The sequence below is a fragment of the Akanthomyces muscarius genome (genome assembly GCF_028009165.1).
Source record: "Akanthomyces muscarius strain Ve6 chromosome Unknown contig_18, whole genome shotgun sequence".
NCBI classification, from domain to species: domain Eukaryota; kingdom Fungi; phylum Ascomycota; class Sordariomycetes; order Hypocreales; family Cordycipitaceae; genus Akanthomyces; species Akanthomyces muscarius.
This window is the reverse complement of record NW_026611618.1, coordinates 1,263,573-1,283,342: the sequence shown is the minus strand read 5'-3', so window position 1 is coordinate 1,283,342 and position 19,770 is coordinate 1,263,573. Positions and strand designations below refer to the sequence as shown.

General features: G+C 54.3%; 7 protein-coding genes across 7 annotated transcripts; 4 read left to right on the top strand and 3 right to left on the bottom strand.

The window, feature by feature from the left end:
• Positions 1-147: 147 nt before the first annotated feature.
• Positions 148-2,001, top strand: LMH87_008882 (uncharacterized protein; the record flags this gene model as incomplete). The annotated part of the gene is made up of 1 exon (XM_056202125.1): positions 148-2,001. The coding sequence occupies one exon, from the start codon at positions 148-150 to the stop codon at positions 1,999-2,001; it is 1,854 nt and encodes a 617-aa protein (XP_056056718.1).
• A 296-nt stretch (positions 2,002-2,297) lies between these two features.
• Positions 2,298-3,245, bottom strand: LMH87_008881 (uncharacterized protein; the record flags this gene model as incomplete). The annotated part of the gene is made up of 2 exons (XM_056202123.1): positions 2,298-3,068; positions 3,138-3,245. The coding sequence occupies 2 exons, from the start codon at positions 3,243-3,245 to the stop codon at positions 2,298-2,300; spliced, it is 879 nt and encodes a 292-aa protein (XP_056056717.1).
• Positions 3,246-4,706: 1,461 nt separating this feature from the next.
• On the top strand, positions 4,707-6,517 carry LMH87_008880 (uncharacterized protein; the record flags this gene model as incomplete). The annotated part of the gene is made up of 3 exons (XM_056202122.1): positions 4,707-5,015; positions 5,120-6,139; positions 6,197-6,517. The coding sequence occupies 3 exons, from the start codon at positions 4,707-4,709 to the stop codon at positions 6,515-6,517; spliced, it is 1,650 nt and encodes a 549-aa protein (XP_056056716.1).
• A 449-nt stretch (positions 6,518-6,966) lies between these two features.
• Positions 6,967-7,928, top strand: LMH87_008879 (uncharacterized protein; the record flags this gene model as incomplete). Its single annotated transcript, XM_056202121.1, has 2 exons — positions 6,967-7,186; positions 7,243-7,928. 2 exons carry the CDS (start codon positions 6,967-6,969, stop codon positions 7,926-7,928), a joined length of 906 nt encoding a protein of 301 aa, XP_056056715.1.
• A 427-nt stretch (positions 7,929-8,355) lies between these two features.
• On the bottom strand, positions 8,356-9,004 carry LMH87_008878 (uncharacterized protein; the record flags this gene model as incomplete). Its single annotated transcript, XM_056202120.1, has 3 exons — positions 8,356-8,459; positions 8,537-8,878; positions 8,968-9,004. The coding sequence occupies 3 exons, from the start codon at positions 9,002-9,004 to the stop codon at positions 8,356-8,358; spliced, it is 483 nt and encodes a 160-aa protein (XP_056056714.1).
• Positions 9,005-9,960: 956 nt separating this feature from the next.
• LMH87_008877 (uncharacterized protein) lies at positions 9,961-12,385 on the top strand (the record flags this gene model as incomplete). Its single annotated transcript, XM_056202119.1, has 6 exons — positions 9,961-10,103; positions 10,158-10,239; positions 10,293-10,442; positions 10,502-10,898; positions 10,950-11,359; positions 11,408-12,385. 6 exons carry the CDS (start codon positions 9,961-9,963, stop codon positions 12,383-12,385), a joined length of 2,160 nt encoding a protein of 719 aa, XP_056056713.1.
• Positions 12,386-15,978: 3,593 nt separating this feature from the next.
• On the bottom strand, positions 15,979-16,525 carry LMH87_008876 (uncharacterized protein; the record flags this gene model as incomplete). Its single annotated transcript, XM_056202118.1, has 4 exons — positions 15,979-16,149; positions 16,228-16,236; positions 16,387-16,429; positions 16,488-16,525. 4 exons carry the CDS (start codon positions 16,523-16,525, stop codon positions 15,979-15,981), a joined length of 261 nt encoding a protein of 86 aa, XP_056056712.1.
• Between the last annotated feature and the right edge of the window lie 3,245 nt (positions 16,526-19,770).

The following is a 19,770-nucleotide window of genomic DNA, read 5'->3' as shown; positions in this document are numbered from 1 at the left end:
GTAAAGAGCTCCTGTCTCCCTGGCCATGTGATGCTTCGGTATCCTGACTGTATAGCTATATATACAGTTCGTGAGCGCTGGTTCCTGTCTTGTAGCGTTTCCTGTTTCTGGTAGATTGCAGTTTCCAGTCCCAAATACAGCGTCACCATGAGACACCTCGCGCTATCGGCGCTTGTTGCCAGCCTTTGGAGCTTCGTGCTCGTCAGTGGCCAGCAGAACCTTTCTTCCAGAGACAGCAGTTGCCAAAAAGAAGACAGAACCTACAGCCCCGAGGTGCCCCGAGCTGGCAGCTACCAGCCATGGGCACTCATTCCGTTTGGAAAGGTGGGCTTCCCGGCCAAGCAATACATCACCATCGTCAACCTCACCCCCCACCGCTTTGTCCTGGACAAGGGAGCCACCCACTCGTACCAGATGGACATTTTCGACTGGGATGACATTCCCCAGGGCCGCTCACGCCAAAATGTGGCCAAGTATACTTCCAAGGCTGGCAAAAACCACGTCGACGACAATGGCGAGGCGTATTATTCCATTCAGGGAGCCAACAAGAAGTTCATGGTCCGCACGACCACCCATATCCCTGATGACTACCCTCGCCGGACTATTTTCGATTTGAGCGGGATGGGCCTTGGCCAGCGCGAGTACTCTGATCCTGGCAAGGAGTCCCCGGTGACGCTCGTTATCACTGGTAGTGACTCTTACGGTTTCAAAGCATCCCTCCGTCATGGCCCTGGGAATTGGATGAAGGGAATTTATGATGTTATCAAAGATCGTCAAGTCCAGCACCTGTTCCTTCCTGGTACACATGACGCGGGAATGAGCCGAATCAGCGGCAATCTAGCTTCCCTTGGTTCTGCGCCCAATACTCAGACGCAGGGCCTTACCATCTACGATCAACTGCGCGCCGGCTCGCGTCTCTTTGATTTGCGTGTGGGTACGGTTCACAATGCGACGGACACCAGCAAGTACGGCTACTGGATCCTGCATGTCAACAACGAAAAGGCCGATGTCGCCATTGGCAACAGCGGGGAGGCTCTTGATGAAGTCATTCAGGAAGTCAACCAGTTCACTGCAGAGAATCCCGGCGAACTTGTCTTTTTCCGTGTTCGGTACCTAATTGGCATCCGCAATATCCCCAGCTTTGGGCCCATTTACTGGACAGCCGACATGGTCAACGAGTTCTTCGGCAAGCTCAAGGGCGTCAACAACCGCTGCGGCAATCTTGACATGAACACCAAGTTCAACAAGCAAAAGGCGTCCTACTTCATGGACCAAAACGGCGGCAAAGGCTGTGTTTTGTTCTTGCTCGACACTTCAAACTTAAAAGATGACGTTCCCCACGACTCTATTGGAGATGGTATCTACAAGACGGAAATGATGGATGTTTGGGACAATTGGTCCAACCTGCCCGACACCGAAAAGGTCGCCAACGACCAGACGACAAAGTGGAAAACTGTCGGACGGTCAGGCAATTTCAACAACGACCAGTTCCTCATCGGCCAGTGGATCATCAGCGCGGACCCCTTCACGACGACGGCGCTCACCATTGAGCAGATGGCGATCCAGCCGACGAATCCTGCTCTGTACTGGATGGGCCTGAACAACATGAGCCCCGAGGTCTTCCCCACCGTCGCGCTGGTCGACTACATCGGTGTCGTCGTCGACGGGCGCCACAGCTGGGATCAGCTCAGCGCCGAAATGTACACTCTAGCCATCGGCATGAACCTGTACATGATAAGCGAAAACTGCGACATTAGCAAGCAGCGCTCGCCGCTTCTGCCGAGAGAGAATACGTTTGTGATGAGTCTGCAGCCTGATTCCAGCCCGAAGAAGATTATACCGCTGTGGAATGGCATTATTTACGAAAACGGCACAGTTGTCAACAATCCTGCCAATGGCACTCACCCGGGTCGTGTACCAATCCTCAAGAGCGGCACAGTCTTCCTCAACGGAACAGTTGTGTTCCAGGACAGAATCAACCCGCGATTCGCCACGGCTTAGCGGGCTGTCAAGGTCTCCGAAGTCTCTGTACATATCATTTTATGATACATGTCTATATTTTATTTGAATGTGCAACTATGGCGGGCCATAGTTGATGAGTATATATATCAACGAATCTATAGTCTAATTATGCTCATACCATTTCCCTTCTCTGTTATTTTGGTGCATATGTCGATCCCTTACAAGTGATTTTCTATCTCGATCCAGAAGTCTAAGTGAAACTCTATCGTGTATTTTCCTTCCGGTCATGTCTGTCGTGTCCATCCGCGGCTCCCTAAATTCGCTAAAGTGAATCATTACTTGGGCACGCCTAGCTGGCGAAGCAAGTTGCAGAGCCCTTGATCCGTCCAGTTATCAATGTCTGCTTGCGATGACACGGCAATGTATCCCAGCATTCCCATGGCATTTGCTCCAGATTCGGCGCGGACAGAAGGTCTGCGACGCGGAATCACGACGATCCATCGTGCGGTCATTATGACGTTGTGGGAGCAGGCAGCTCCGGGGAAGTCGTCCTTCTCGCAGTCCTGAAATGTGGCTAGAGCCTCGGTAGCTTGCTTCAGCAATTTGTCATAGGTCTCGACAACGTCGTCGGCGGATGCTGGGCTCGAGTTCGAGCAGCGCTGGTAGAACCATTGAAAAGGAACGTCCGGCTCGGCGCCATCTGCCGAATCCAGAAAAGACGCAAAGGTATTGACTGGGATTGGCATCAGTTGCATGTGTTTGTGCAGCCGACTGTATCCAGCTCCTTTGCCGCAGTTGAAAAAGATAGCAAAGTTGTCGGCGCCACGGCCGCAGAGGAGAGACCAGGCGGCGGTGAGGTCGGCTCTGTTGAGCGGCTCATACTGCCGGCAATAGCCATCCTTGGTCAGGAGCAGGTAGTGTGGCCGCGCATAGCAGAACTTGTTGGCGACGAGAAGATGCGAGCCGCCGACCTCGCCAACCTCGTAGCCGTTTGTGTCAATGTCGCTTCCGGGGCGCACTTTGTTCTCGACCAGCTCCTTGGATTGTTCTCCGGCAGTAGCAGCCGTCGGCTTCTTGTTCAGAGCAGAGGTAAGGACAAACTGAAACTGGCAAAGTGTCAGTCTAGTGCGCGGACGAGATGAAAAGGCCCCATGTGGAAAGTTGGAGCAACTTACAGGTAAGCCACCGTCTTGCTGCTGCACAAGAGTCTGCTTGTCGTCGTACAGGACCAGACCCTCGCTAACCAGCCGGTCAAACTCTGAGATCAAGAATGACTGATCCATGAAGCCCTTGGAAAAATTGGCACTTGTATGATATCAAGCACAAGCCAAGCTTGATGAATTGGTCTTGGTGGAAGACGGATGGCCGGCAAGACTCTAGCCTGCTTACGTGGATTGGTGGCCAATTGGTTGCCGGTTGCTATCTGGCGGGTTCCGAAAAAAAAAAAAAAAAGGTACAGCCGACTTGCATCATGAAATCATCCGAATTCGGATTCTTCTTTTATCCTTCATCTTGATTTGGCAACCAAAAATACGAGTAGCCGCCCTCTGATCACAAATGCCCCTGAGACGCCACTAGTAAAGTATAAATGCGCTGTAACTGGAGCAAGTCGGTGGGTGCTGGTGGGAGGAGCGGAGCGCTGCTGAGACAGGCTGAACGCAGGCCTGTGCAAGGCGTTGGCCAAAGCAGACGGCGAATGCGTACATTTACAGAGGCGGTGGCATTTTGATTCCGTGGCCTGAACCGATAATATTCAAGTGCTGATATGAATAAGATCAACATTACTGGTAGCTCTGAAGCACACGAAATCGATCGGCGTGAAGCCACTTTGCGATGGACAGGCAATCCCTACACGCAGCACATCGGGGCAATCAAGAAGGCACCCTACCAGTACTCAGTAAACACTTTGGCAGCACAGCTGAAAAATGGCACCTGTATGACCTCACCACCTGGGCATTGTGGCTCTACACGGCCCAGCCAATTTCCGGCGTCCGGCAATCTATCGCAGCGGCCCACACAGCGCCTTGCAGCTCCCAAGCACGGCCAATGCAGAGCTCGAGCTGGCCTTGTGGAGGCGAGCAAATAGGCCGATGACGCCCACCTCAGAACCTTAGCTCGGAAGCTAAACCAGAGCTACCGAGCCAAGCAGCCAGTCAACAGCCTGCGCATGGTTGATCCTGCGCGTTCGTCTCCATCGACTCGGTTCCGGCATCTCGAGAGCGAAAGGAAAAGAGAGAGAGAAGAGGGCATCCCCAGGCTAAAGGCGGGAAAGGTGAGTTGCGAAAAGAGTATCAGAAAACACAAAGCTGCACGCCAAGCTAAATAATAACCAGAGACCCAGCGCACGAGGCTTCTTGCGACGCTAATCCTGGTAGCGACTGTCTGTCCCGCTCCCGCCCAGCAACAGGCCGCTGTCCTTGCGACTTGGCATTCCAGCACTGCCTGTTTCGCCGTGCGCTTCCTCCCCCCCGCGCTACAGTCTGCCAGCTTATTTTCCCTGTCACCTTTTTCTGCAAGGACAGCATTTTATTTTTCCCTCTTCATCCTTTCTCCGCGGGGGCATCGTTCCTTTCTTTTACCAGCTTCGCCCTTCATTTTAGTGCTTCCCTTTTGGGCGTGCTTTTGAATTCGGCCCGGCGCATACGAGCTTTGCTCCGATCGATCATATATCCAGGCGCAGCTACCTGCAACTCGCCCGGCCCCCTGCCTCTTGTCGCGACGAAAACACACAAGCCACCGCAAGCATGGGTGACAATTACTACAATGGCGGCCCGCCGCCTCAGCAGTACAACAATGGTCAACAACAGTATGGTCAACCTCAGTACAACCAGCAGCAATACAATCAGGGTCAATGGCAGCAGCAGCAGCAGCCGCCTCCGCCCCAGCAGAATCATGGAGGCTACGACGGCGGCTACGACCAGGGCGGCAACAACTACGGGCCCCCTCCCGCCTATAGCTACAACCCTCCGAAGCCTAATGATGAAAAGTACGGTTTCGATCAGGCTTTCAAGATTGAAAAGCCCAAGTACAACGACTTGTGGGCTGGTATTCTCGTACGTCTCGTCTCCCGCCCCAACCTCATGCCGTCTCTGTCACTGCGCAACGCTGCAATACCTCTGGAGGTTTGCATGCTAACACCGAGTTTCTCCACGTATAGTTCCTCCTTGTATTTGCCGGCTATGTCGCTGTCTCTGTGATTGCTCTTCGCGGCTACGTCAGTGGGCAACCTGGCAATGGCATCGACAATGGCAATTCGTTCTCGCTCAACTCCAACACCCTGATTCTCTTTGCCATCACTCTCGGTTGCGCTTTTATTCTCTCGATTGGCTATCTCGGTCTGGCACGCACCTTTCCCAAAGCTTTCATCTGGGTGACTGGTATTCTCAACTTGGTGTTTGCATTTGGAACTGCCATCTACTATTTGTACAAAAAGTACTGGTCTGCCGGCATCGTCTTCCTTGTCTTCGCCCTCTTCACCGCCTTTGCTTTTTGGACGTGGATTCCTCGAATTCCCTTTTCAGCTCTCATGCTTCGCACCAGCATCGACGTCAGCAAGAGGTACGGCCATGTATTCATCGTCAGCTTCGTCGGCGGTCTTCTGGCTACAGCGCTCGCCGCCTGGTTCTCCGCCACCATGGTCGGTATCTACGTTCGATGGGAACCCTCGGCCAACAATCCTCACTGCGGCCCCAACGGCTCCAACTGCAGCAGCAGCACCGTCATTGGCTTGGTTGCCTTCATAACATTCGCCATGTACTGGATTACAGAGTGGCTCAAAAATACCATCCACACAATCATTTGTGGCGTCTACGGTGCCTGGTATTTCGCCGTTCATAACTTCCCCAAGGACGCCACTCGCAGCTCCACCAAACGTGCCCTGACCTACAGCTTCGGGTCCATTGCGTTGGGCAGTCTGATTGTTGCTATCATTCAATTCCTCCGCCAGCTCTGCTCAGTTGCTAGACAACAGTCTGGCCAAGATGGTGGCATCGGCGGCTTCATTGGCATGGCTTTCTTCTGTGTTCTCCAGTGCCTTCTGGGCATCATTGAGTGGGCTGTGGAATTCATTAACCGATATGCCTATGCTCACATTGCCTTGTACGGAAAGAAGTACATTGCTGCTGCCAAGGATACATGGAAGATGATCAAAGACCGCGGTATCGATGCCCTCGTCAACGTAAGCCTGGCCTTTCTACCAATCTCTTTTGCACGCATCCGCTAACCTCCCTCCTAGGAATGTCTCATTGGTCCCGTTCTGTCCTTTGGTGCCATGTTCGTCGGCTACGCTTGCGCTCTGCTCGCATATGTTTACCTCGAGATCACCAAGCCAGCCTACAACAACGGAGGCGGCTTCACCGTTGTTATTGTGGCCTTTGCTTTCCTTATTGGTTTCCAGATTGCCAACATCTTCACCACGCCAATCTCCAGCGGTATTGAGACCATCTTTGTCGCTGCCGGCTGGGACCCCCAGGTCATGGTCCGCGACCACCCCGAGTTGTACCAAGAGATGGTCCGTTTGTACCCTCGCGTCCAGCAAGTCATCTACGACCGGTAAATGGTATGCGCGAGGTGCATCTGGAAACATGTTCAGCTGAAACTTCGAATAATCGTCTGTTTGTGAAAGATTGATGTGGTCGGATACCCCCTTCTAAAATGGAAGACTGCACAGACCAGACACGTTGTGGTCGTTCTGTATTGAACCGACTGTGTGTTGTGTTCCAGCGATTAGTTCGGTAGCAATATCTCTAATTATACATTTCTTTGTCCAATTCGCTCGCTACCAGTTTATGAACCTTAACCTGAGAAGTGCCAGTAATGCTAATCCGTGTTGCCTGTGTGTAAAGGTGCTCGCCTAGGGGAATTGTGGGGGCAGCAGCCAGGGCCAACAGCCATCGAGCCTGATTTATCTTGCTCCGTCAATTTCGCAGTTGATACTTGACGAAGGGGTAAAAACGGAGGAGCAGCGATCGAAATTACACGAGACACTCGCCGCTCTAGCTGAAAATGGCGCCTGCACGCGTACTCTATGCCATTACCACCTGGGTATGGGATGACGATGAAAGCCAAGAGGGTCTACAAGAGCCAGAGGTCTACGACAACAAAGACGCGGCCAACAATGCAGCAGAAAAGCTCATGAGACGTCTCGCCGATCGACTAAACCCCCTGGGTGACCGGGACGAATGGAACTTTGAAGACAATCTCGATGACGAGGGCTTGTACAGAGGTACGTGACCTAACAGGTCTCTGGTCGCTGCTGTGCAGCCACTGATGCGGTCGCAGGTCAGCTGGAGGGTGGTCCGCACGGCCATGTCGCAGTCGAAATGTGCATCTACAAGCTCGCCCTGAACAAGGCCAGCACGCGAGAGACGGCCAAGCGGCCCCTCGACCACGCCAAGCACGCATGGGCAGATGAGGACGGCGAGGACGACGACGATGGGGATGAGGATGAGGACGACGACGAGGAAGAAGTGCCCGTGAAGCCCGAGAAGAAGAAGAAGACGGCCAAGCCGACGGCGGGGGTGCCCCCGAAAAGGGTCAAGGTCAACAGCATCAAGGCAGCCCTCAACCCATCCACCAGCCGCAAGACCATCCCCAAGGGCAAGCCCAACTGCCTCGCGGGCGTCAAGCTGCTCTTCACGGGCACGTTCCACACCATGGACCGCGCGACGTCGATTGCGACGGCGAAAAAGTACGGCGGCGACGTGGTGAGCAAGCTGGAAGACACCGACTACATTGTGCTCGGCGACCGCGCGGGGCCCAAGAAGCTGCAGGTGATTGACGAGCTGGAGCTCGAGACGATTACCGAGGAGGAGTTTTTCGGGATATTGGAGGAGGGCGGCGTGGGGGAGGCGAAGCGCGAGCGCATGGCGAACAAGAGGAGGGCGGACGAGGAGGAGCGGCCGGAGGACAAGCGGCCGGCCAAGGTGGCGAGAACGGCAAAGGGACGGGGGAAGAAGAGCAAGTAAACACTATGCCCCGTCCATTTCTGTTTTTGTTTTCATTTTGCTTGTGTTGTACAACAATTGAGATCTGGTTATATTCAAATTCATCAACGCCGATTAATGGGCACATTACTCTATATATCCTGTCGTGTCTCATTATCAGGTTTGTACTTTCCATCACCTTGCCTTTTCCCGGGGTGTGGGTAGAAACCATTTGGTCGCCAAGTTTACTTCGTGATGGCGGACTTTACTTGTGCAGTATTCTCTGGCAGACACCGGTGCGTCGAGTCACTGCTCAAGTCCAACAAGATCTGTTTCTGGTTCTAGCACATCCCAAGGCTTTGTCCCCCGCGTTCGGTTCTGGACTGGCAGAGGCTGGCCTGGCCTGTCTGGCAGCGCTCAGCACTGCCCGACACGTTATCTGCATGCACTCGTGCATGTAATTAATATATCACATCAAGCCGCGGATGAACTGATCCAGTCCAAGCTCAAACAGTTCGTTCTGCACACCATCGCCGCCTTTATGCTCTACCGGCGCCAGGGGATTCTTGACCACTAGACCGCAATTCCTCGTCAGCGCAACAAGCTCTCAATCGGCGAGCCAATGTGTCGATGCTGAATTGTAGACTGACCATATTCAACCCAGAGATTAATGTATATTTGGTGCAGGACGTTGCGCATGCTCGCCGAGGCCGTGTCGGTCAGCAGAACGAGCCGCAGGTTGGCGGGGGTCTCGTAAAAGTGCAGCTTGTACTGCCCCGTCCGGTAGCTGATGAAGGCGTCGTCGTCGCCGCCGAGCTTGCGCGCCATGTTCCTCAGGGAGAAGACGGTGCCGAATATGAGCTTCGCGTCGTCCGACGAGGTGGCGTGCGCCGGGGCGAGCACCGGCCCTGTCGTCGCGGGAGCTCCTCCGGCGCTCGAGGTGGGGCGCGTGACGGAGGCAGGGAGCCATGATCTGGAGTATATGCATTCCGCTGTGAATGGGGTGAGAAGACCACAGGTTAGACGCGTGCGCGCGACGAAAGGGTCATGGGGGAGCGGCGCTCGGAAAGGGTCTGCGTACTGTGGCGGTCGAAGATGTAGAAGGAGTAGACGGTCATGGTAGCGGGAGCAGGAGCAGGGCGCCAAGGCGCGGCGTTGTATGGACTTTGTTCGAGAGACGATTGGTTATAGTTCGTCTTGTCTGTGAATGGGGTGCTGAAGGGCACGGTGCAGGTACAATCGCTCGTCGTAGGTTCGTGGTGGATGGAGATGTCGTCGCAGGCCGAAGCTTGAGCAGGAGGTGTGGAAGATAACTGGTGGTCTACCTACCTTAGGTACCATAGGTAGTTAGCTTGTGGCGCATCCGCGCTGGCGCAGGTGGCGCATACCTAGCACATGGAGGGGACCATGTTTGCCCGTCGTGCCGCATTGCGACTTCCTGGCGAAGACTGATAAACGCAGCAGAGCTGTATCGATTGGCACCACATCTGCCTGGCTTGGCCGTATGATTGTTTCAATGCGCCAAGAAGCGTCTGTGAACATCCAGCAGCCATCTCGATGCGATAGCTACCTGCCCCTACTGGTACACAACGCCGAGCAAGCGAAAGGCTCTCTCCACCCACACAGCAGAGCCTGCCCAGCCCACTGGCAGCGCTAGGCGTACCTTGCGTGCTAGCCTTGTCCGCCAGTCGTCCAACTAGACCTCGCACCTACAATGCCAGTCACAAAAACCCATCCCACAGCATGGCATAAAGCTCCAACATCCTTTTTTTTTTTTTTTTTTTTGCTTTCCACGATAAGCCCCTCTTTTGCCTGGCTTCAACATCGGTTATGAGGCACCTTCATGCAGCTTCATCACGCCCCCGGAAATAGCTGCTCTACTGATACAACACTATCAACCCCTCTCTGCTGACGGACGAAAACGGTCGCGGCTGAAGTACGTTGCACACCACTCACTCGGCTCTCAGCGCGGGACCCTGCAGCAAGGCTTCCTTCCTACCCGCTTCTCCCCTCGCGCTGCACACACATCGACAGAGTAGACAAGGCGCGAATGCTGCGAGCTCATACCAGCAAGATGAACGAGCAGCCTGTCGCAGATCCGGCTCCGCTGCCCATCGTTAGTGCTCTCCGAAGTGAGCCGCAACCGCCTCAGCGGTATGACTCTGCTCCAGACCTGTCGTCGGCGTCGCCCGAAAGACCGCAATTGGCGACAAATGCGTAAGCATCCTGGAAAATAGATTGCGGGCATGGCTGACCACTCTCCTCCGCCAGATCCGACCCCCCCGGGCTGCAGACCTTCCAGAGCCCTCTCAGGCAGCATAAACGGCAGCCCAGCGCCCACCGCGAGGTCAAGGTATGTACTTGGAGCCGACAGCGCCCGCCATTGATTCCTTGCTGACCAGAAAGGAAACCTTGAATGCTCGTGTGGAGTACGCAAGCGATGAGGATGATGGCAGAACCCATCACAAGATTAACCAGTACACCATTCTTGAGGAGGTCGGCCGTGGCTCGTATGGCGCTGTCCACCTTGCGACCGACCAGTTCGGCACCGAATACGTAGGCAATGCCGATGAATGCTTTCACGACAAATAGAGTCGCAGACTAACCGCAACTAGGCTGTCAAGGAGTTTTCCAAATCGCGGCTGCGTAAGCGAGCGCAGTCTCAAATCCTACGCCGCGGACCCCAGGGCCGTCCCCGCCGACAGCCCTTGCGATCCCGCAGTAACGGTGAGGTCTTGACGCCGCAACTTGGTGGAGAGCAGCCCGGTGAGAAGGAAGATTCCCTGCACCTCATTAGGGAAGAGGTGGCCATCATGAAGAAGCTGGATCATCCCAACCTTGTATCGCTCATTGAAGTGCTCGATGACCCGGACGAGGATTCGCTCTACATGGTTCTCGAAATGTGCAAGAAAGGTGTCGTTATGAAAGTTGGGCTCGAAGATCACGCGGACCCGTATGGCGACGACGCATGCCGCTACTACTTTCGTGATCTCATCCTCGGCATTGAATACTGTAAGTTGTACTTGTCCCTTTAAAACTGAAGCTGCCGTGCTGACCTGTTAGTGCATTCGCAATCCATTATTCATCGCGACATTAAGCCGGACAACCTTCTTGTGGCAGCAGATGACACTCTCAAAGTCGTTGACTTTGGCGTGTCAGAAATGTTTGACAAACCCGATAGCATGAAAATTAAAAAGTCAGCTGGCTCACCAGCCTTCCTGGCGCCAGAGTTGTGCAGCCCTCATGGCGAAGTTTCCGGCACCGCCGCCGATATTTGGTCCATGGGTGTTTGCTTATATTGCCTCCGCTACGGCAAGATTCCTTTTAATCGCGCGAACGTGCTGGACATGTACGAGGCGATTCAGACAGAACAGCCCAAGATCCCGGAGGATGAGGATCCCTTGTTTACCGACATGTTGAAAAGGCTCCTTGAAAAGGACCCGGAGCAGCGCATCACAATGGCAGAGCTTCGTGTAGGTACCACCCGCGCCCATCTACGAAAAGCTACTGACTGGCTACAGGAACATCAATGGGTTACCAAGGATGGTATAGACCCTCTACTTTCCAAGGAAGAAAATTGTGCCCACAAAGTTGAGCCGCCGAATGAGTTGGAAATCAGTCGCGCTTTTACGAGAAAGATGGATAACGTATTCTGCGTACTCAAGGCCATTTCAAAGTTCAAGTCCCTCCTCTCCGAGAGACGGGCCGCGAGCCCTCCCATGGCCGAAGAAATTGCGGAGGGCACGTTTGACCCCGCCGAAGAAAAGGCGCGCGCAGAAGAAATCGAGCAGCTGCTTGCGCAACGCCGCGAGGTCTTGAGCAGAAGAACCCGCGACAGTAGCGGCAGCGATGACAATGGCGACGATGCTGCCACCAAAGGCCATGCCAAGGACATTAGCGATCAGGAGCCCTTATACCTGGGCATTGGCACGAGCTCTCGGCACGCCTTTTACCTAGACGACCAGTCAGCGGACGAAATAGTCGCCGACTCGCCGAGCGCCGTCGACTACAACATCTACGACCGGGCCTACGAGCAGGCCATCAATGACAAACTCGACGAGCACCCGTCCTCGCGGCGACCAATCATGTATCTTACCAAGTTTGTCAAGGAGACGGAGCGCTTCAAATCGTTTGAGAACATCGTCGAGGGCACCATTTTCTCTCCCACTGCCGTTCGCGAGCAGATGCGTGAGACGCGCGCGACTATTCACGAGCACTTTACCTCTCCATCGACAACCAAGCTGGCCAAGCTCGTTTCCAAAATCGGCCTCTCGGATCCGCCGGAGGGCGCCAAGCCGACGGAGCTGGTAGACGGTGATATCAACACGCTAGTGATGTCCGAAAGCGAATCTGATGGTGGCCTGGACGAGGTATCCAAGGAAGCTGCTGCGGCCGAAGCTGGGCAGCCGACGCTGAAGAACGTCGTCGACGCCATCACAGCGAAAAAGGCCGCGGTTTCATCCTGGAACAAAGACCTGCAGCGCCACTCAAACAAGTGAAGAAGGGAAACGAACGTGCCGAATCACTAGGTGTGAACGCTGCACGACTGGTCGCACCGCAGCAAACACGCGGACGGCCGACCAGCGCCACCTGGGCCGTGTGACCGCCAGACAGTGCACCGGTAGCCATTTCTGTGCGACGTTTAAGCCGTGGGGGGTTCTTTGTGTGTCTTGACGATCTCCTGCCACAAGGAATTTGGATATGCTACGGATCGACTTACCTGCCATGTGGCTTGGGGGACAGTTGTGTGGCTGCCACCACTCACTTCTCAGACCTGCCCTGAGCGTCGCACAGCATGAAAGGGGAGGCAAAGGGCGGGGTGGCGATGTACAATTTGGCATCTAAATGGGAAAACAAAGACGAAATGGATGAATAAAGGGTTCATTCTGCACGGGCAGATCATTGGAGTGTTTGGAGATGCTTGACGCTTGACGCCGCCGTCGCACAACAATCACAACATGGATGATGAAAGAGAGGAATTGTCGGTGAAGGAGCACAGCACGATTGGCTTTCTCTTTGGCAATTTCTGTTTTCTTGGATTTTGATATTCCGTTTATTTGTGTTGCCTTTTTTTTTTCATCCTGCCGGGATGTTCTTCCTTATTGGCCACTGAGGATCAAGGGCGAGGGCACGGGCAAGGCTGGGAAGCGTCCGGGTTCCCTTCATGGATGCGGAACCCAGGCCAGGGGTGTTTATTTTGGGTGTGCTTGTTCTCTTTTTTTTCTTTTTTGTGCTTAGATACCCTGTTTCTACCTGCTACCTTTATCTCATTTCTCTCTATTCCTGTCCTTTTTTTAATAAAAAAAATCTCTCATAGTGAAGTTTTGCAACATGATGAGCTGGCCCCTGCCCCGGGAACTGTGGAGAGTTGCCATCTCATTCCCCTTTTTTGCTTCATCCTAGTCAATAGTTGCCGTCCCTTTCGCAGAGTCGAGTCTGGTCGTTGTTATCGTCGCCTCACTTTTCTGCCATTGCAACCCTCGCCCCCGGGGTCAGGACGATGGAGCCCCGGTTGGCCCTCCCCGTCCCCGGAAGCCTCAGCCGTTTGTGCCGGGGTCTAAGTTGTTTTTTCGAGGGCCAGTTGTTTTTATTATTATGGAGAGGCTATCCGTGCCTTGCCAAGTTGCAGCTTTGAAATACCCCAAAAGCCTTGCCTGAGCGGTACTTTTTTTTTGAGGCTGAATATATGCACGTCCCAATCCGTCTGCTCTCTTTACTCTATCGAAATCCCTCCGGCCCGCCACCGTCATCACCTCTCGGTGACTAAACATTCTTGCGGGCAGGGTTTATGTACCAGTAATGCAACGGACGTGTAGGGGCTGCGTCGTTGGAGGGCGGCCTCCCACCCTTCATCCTTTCAAGCCTTGCCAAGAGGGCCATTACCCTGGGCAGACATGATAGCATGTCTTTGTGGCACGATTCCCGGTGACCGAAAAGTTTGGTAATCAACGCAGCAAACATGCATAGGCTGTAGAGGGTGTTTTCTGGCCTACTACCAGTATGCATATCTACACTAGCAGCTTATTCAAATCAAAAGTGTCCGAGAAAAAGAATACTCAGATAGGCCGTAACACTCCCGTGGTGAAATCTGCCTTGTCAGACTCAGACAATGACACAAACAAGCACGTTGCGGCGGTCCTGGGAATAATCTCTCCACAGTCGCTCTTGGCATTTCGGTTGCGCAAAAGTAGTTTTCGCACAGCCTCGATTTTGTGTTCATTAGGAATAAAAAATTAGCGAATTTCCTGTCTAACAGCAGTTGCGAAGCCTCGACTCGCCGACTTGAGGTTGGGCTTGGAATGACGCATGTTCTCCCGCGCGATACAGAGGTGGGAAGAACGCGGCGGAAGGCGCTGGCAACATCGGGCAGAAATCATGACGTTAGATGGCAGCATCGGATGCGTGAGATATTTGATACCAGTGATTCCACTTCCTTCACCGGGGCGCCGGGACCCTGTTTACTTGCCTCAGGAAACGGCCTGTTCGCTGGTGTAATCAGTGTGTAAGCAGTTTTGGGCTTCAGAGCCGGCTGCCGGGCCCCGAAAGCCCGCTCGCAGCCCCCGGGGCCCGCGCGTGGTCTCCTCCAACCAAGAGCAGAGAGGGGGCCGTCGCGCACGAAAAGAAGCAGGGCAGACTTTTTTCCTTCTGCTCCCCAGCCGTTTCCCACGCGGTGCTGTGACGTAGTTAGCGCTCCTCGCCAGCCTGTGTCGTGGAGGGAGGGGCGCGTGTGGTGATGTGTCGTGTGTGAGCTTGATACCATGCGGGGAAGACGAGACAAGCTCGGCGTCTGCTTTGTGCCGCCAAGCTCTTTTCGTTTGTTGGCCGAGAGGCGGGACTGACTAGTTATTTCGCTGTGACGATGCGAATTTGCATTTCTGAGCGATTTTAGGTTGACTGCATGTAAACACGCTATTTCTGCAGCACACGATGCTTCTGTGCACCCACCTGCCGGCTCAAGCGGCTCTGGCACATTAGTCCCCAAATCACCGTGTAGATCAGCTACTTTGGCCTGAGGTAGCGGGAAATGGTGTGCAGCCATGTCTCTGTTCGGAATTCCCATCGGATGAGCCTCCTGCAGCACGGGCGCCGTTGCGAAATGCTGCCATGCCCATGGGCTACGTCACTCAACACTGATGCGCGAGGGCTTTTCACTTACACCACCCCGTCACCCATGCAATGCAGCATCAGGCACAGTGACGCAAACCGCGGCCACAGGGTGTCTCAAATGCGAGAGAGACCATGCTTTGTGCGACACAAGACATGTCGACGGTTCATAAAGGATGCAACAGACGGGGTCGCAACGAAAGGGGTACCTGTACCTGTTATGGCAATCTGGCGCACGGGCATTCCAGTGCGCAAACGAACAAAGCAAGCTTAAACAGAACCGTAGTTGCTCAGATATAGATTCTACATGTATAGTTCAGCAGTTTCGGGTAGGCATGGCCAGGTCGCGATGTGCTTCGTCTCGGAATGACCATGACAGTATTCAGTATTGGCGAAGTTCTGGGCGATGACGAGGCTGCCGAAGCCACGCAGCAATCCAAGACACAAAGCAACACCGAGCAACCAAAAATCAGCCTCGCAAATCTTGGCCCTCATTTACACTGGCGCCGCAAGCCTGTCTCAAGGACCCGGAAAAGCGACGGTTGTGGGGAAACCAGCCCGAATTACAGCCGCAAAATGCTGAAAAGGTGCAGCCGAGGGACAAGACAAAGACCAGCAAGTCAGTGGCGTTTGAATTTCAGTGCCCTAACACAAAGCCATGCGACCAGCCAAGACGGCAAAGCAAGCCGATGCGGACACGGGCTAGACCAGCGGGGGGGATACAAGAGGGGTCCTAGTGAGGCTGGGTACTGGAGGCTTCATTGGTAACTTAGTGTTATTAGAGGGGGCAGGCCGGCAAGATTGAACGGCGTTCAGGTGGCTTCCCAGCCTGATATTGGACGCCGCTGTGGCCCTTTGGTACATGAAAGTACTGGCCAGAGTCCGTGGCAGCTGCAGCCAAGCGTGGGAAATGGACCCGAGTTGTCAGCGAACTTGATTGGGGGCCAAGGCGTAGGGCAAGCACCCTGAACATGTCAGAACAACATAACTACTGAGTAGCGGACAGATTTGCAAATAAGGATGAGCAGGTGGCGATGCTGGCCAGCTGTTGATCGACGAGGAATGTCCAGTCAGCTGTTGCATGAGACGGATGGCAGTACGTCTTGTCGCGAAGCCTGTTTTTGGAGCTAGTCAGAGATGGGCATCTGGCGAGAATGAGCTGGAGGCGGTCAGCGGCTTTCAAAGAGCGGCCCTCTTGAAACTCGAGGCCTCCAGAAGGCTGCATGTTGGAACCTGCCTGTAACGACTTAAGTCAAGCGCCTCTTTGAACAATTCAAGCCGGTCGCTTCACACCCTCACTAATACTGGCAAAGGCTCACAGGTCTGGCAGGCAAAGGGTCCGTCCTGGCTCCATCTGGGATCCATCTCGTTCTATCCACACGTCTTTTCACCGTACCAAAACTAGGCGGCGGCGAATATCGAGGCAGGGTTCGGTTCGGCTGTCAGCTCAACATTAGCCCCCGTATGCGTTTGGCGCAACAAAGACCCTGAGCATACTGGTACCAAGCCGAATCGCGACTCGGGTCCGCAAACATCGGTGCACTCCAGGAGGGTTCGCTCGGCGGATCGAATATGCAACCGTTTGCGTGGGAGAGCTGCAGCACGCCAAGCACAATACGAACCAAATGAAATGAGAGGCTGCACCTAACGTCGGGGTGGGTGGTGGATGGCCTGTTGTCGTGCCTCGTACAGAGTAGTGCCTTTCAGAATATGCCGCATGCCCCGCGTAGTGACGTCGCCGAGGCTGCTAGCACCACTTGCAAGCGCCTGCAGCCATCTTATTTTGTTTGCTGGTACCATTGGCTACATTTGGCCTCTTTCATTGGCGACGGCATGTACGTGTTGGTCTGTCAGAATGCGGTCTAATTTGTGTGGAAGCATCTGGCGAGAAATCTGAGACCAAAGTACTGCAGCGTCCCCATTTCGGGAGAATAATCTGTTGAGGAGTCCAACAGAGTCTGGGCCCTTTACAGCACTCGTGGTCACGGTGAATCGAGCCCCCGGCTGCGTCTGATGAGCTTAATCGGGACATTTGCAGGAGCCTAGACTCGTGGGTACAGGGTTTCAAGGCTGTCGTGACAGGGCAGGAGAGACATTCAGGTGAATATACTGGTGGGCAGGAACCGACTAGCCGGGTCCGAAACATTTCGAACTTTGGTTATCTGGTTCTCGGTGCGTCGTGTAAGACAGCATGTAGCGGGAAAACGGCGCGAGATCGGGGTTCTGCGGCCCTGCTGCATGTCTAGGACGCTGGACGGGTGTAGACCATGCCAGAGAAGAGCTCTGTCACAGCGAACAGACCACAGTGAGACAATCGGAGCTAATAATAACCATTATTTGTCGCACATATCCGATGTCTTGGGAATATCCGGTTGGTCAGTCTGAAGATATATTCCATGTTGTTGCGATATCCACGTATGGGTCGACATTAGGCGCGACTGGGTTTGAGAGCAGTAATAGCGGGTGGATGCAATGGTACGGGAGGAAGTTGGTGCCACGGAATGAGGAATTGCGCAATTGATCGCTCGTAACGAGGATACATGGTTAGAGACATAGGCGTACCAGTATGCTGTCGAAAGGTGTGAGCCGCGGGCACCGAGCGATAGAGTTGTGTAAGCGGTAAGCGGCACCGGCTTTGATTTGTTGCTGTACCAGCATTTATATGATGGCAAAATCAGCAGCTCCTGGTAGTCTTGTCTTTCCACGTCTAAACAATTCGTTATTGTTTCACTTGCTCCAATGCGACCTTGCCAAAGCACGGTCTGGAAGCATCGAATGGAACATCAGGAAGTGAGGTGCCATTCTGCTGTTGAGGCGTGAGTCTTGGCGTCTAAAGAACTGGACGAGAGTTCTCTCAATCCGCAGAGGGACAATATTCGGCTACACGAGACATGCATGGAGTGGTCTGTGAAAGAGTGAAGGGGTGAAAGAGAGAAGAAGAGGGCAGGGCGTTGCGTTTGCTCGGCGTTTGATGAGGATACCTACCTAGGTAGGAGCGTCTTGGCAGTTGGAGCATGGAAGCAAGGCGCAGTGGTGGTGGCCTGCAATAATGGCCTGTAGCCCGCAGGCTGGGCGGTGGCACGGCCACTGGTCAAACCGCTACCCAGGTGTCTATAATTGCAGCGGACGGACCTACCTAGGTAGGTACCTGCTTTGTGCCCTATCGAGGCCGTAGGCAGCGGTGGCCGTAGGGCTTGTGGGTGCTGTAATTTGCCGCCAGCGCTCAAAGAGGCTGTGGCGTGGCGGACTGGAGCACCGCAGACCAATTGTTAAGAGAAAAGTCAGCGGTAGCCAGGTACCAGCAGGTACTCGGTTAAATTTTACATGTTGGGTTGGCAATATTACTTTACTTGTCCCATTGGATGAAGCCTTGCCAGATTGGGGCACTACAGTGCAGGCAGAGGGTTACTGCGGCGCAGCGGGCGAGATGGAAACGGCAAAATTGCAGCATCGCTGCGTTGTCGTGGTCCGTGGTCCGCAATGCTCCGGCGCCTCTCCACCAGAGACCAGCAGCGCCACTGACCAGCTAGCTGGAGATACCTGGGGCCGCGCGTGAGATTCTGCAGGGCGAGTGGTAGCCCACGATAGGGGCATCTCAGAAATGCCCTACCTATGCAGCCACTAATTTATCTCGGCTGGCCCAGTAATCCCTCACCATGAGCCTCGTTCGTTGGAGGGTTGGAGGATGCCGAGTACTGAAGCAACTAGGGCGCGCTAGCGGCTTTTCTGCAGTGGCGTCGCATCTGTCCACTCATTCTTACAGTCTCTTTACAGCGGCCGTGTGCCTAAAAAGTACTTCCAGCGCCGCCTGTACTTTGCCTGTTACAGCCAGTCCTCGCTCCAACCAGCAGATGGGCGGCCACGTCTAGGCCCCAGAAATTTGTCTGGCCATCATTTTTTGATTTTCGATTTTTTTTTTTATTCTTCTCTCGCCCCTAGATGTAATCCAGTTAGTGTCCTTTTTTGCCTGCGCCCACACACACACACCCTCTCGTGGTCTCTCTCTCGTCCCTCTCCTCTCTGTGGCCCCCTCCCACCAGCTGGCGGCCGGCCATGGTCGCATGTACCCTCTCGTACCCTTGTCCTGTCCTGTCCTGTCCTGTCCTGTCCCCGTCCTCACCCTCGTCCCCTCCAGTCTTCGCCGCCGCCAGCCCGCAAGCCAGTCCGCCGGCCTCCACCTGCCTGCCTCTTGCCCACCTGCCACCTGCTGGCTCCTCTTAATAATTCACTGGCGCCGCCGCTCCTCCCCATCTCAAAGAGTCCGCCTCTACCAAACTCTCAATCTTCACTTTGCAGGCTTTTCTATCTCTTTTTATAACCTCGCGTGGCTTACGCCTCCTGGGGACGTACTCTATTCTTTTCTCTCCTCTGTCGTCTCTTCTCCTCTACACTTTTGTTGTGCTTCTCATCTTCGCTCCAACAATCCTCCGTCCTACAACTTCCGTTTACAACCACCTCTGGCGCCTGCGCTTTCCGTTTCCGACCCGCGCTCTCGCTCGATCGTCTGCCCCCATCTGTCCACAACCAGCTAGTTCTGTGGCGACAGTCAAACGCGCTTTTATTTTGTTCGCCCAAGACATTTGACACGCCGACACGGCGTCCTCTGCGCCTTTGCGCTCCTTTGCGCTCCTCGCCCTCGCCCTCGCCCTCGCCCTTGCCCTCGCCCTCACGCTCTCAACTCGCTGACTTGCGCCCCGTCCTTGTCTGGCCCGCTTCGCTCTGCCTTACTCTGACTAGGCCACGCTTTATAATCAAAGCACTCATCTCCTGTCTCTGTGAC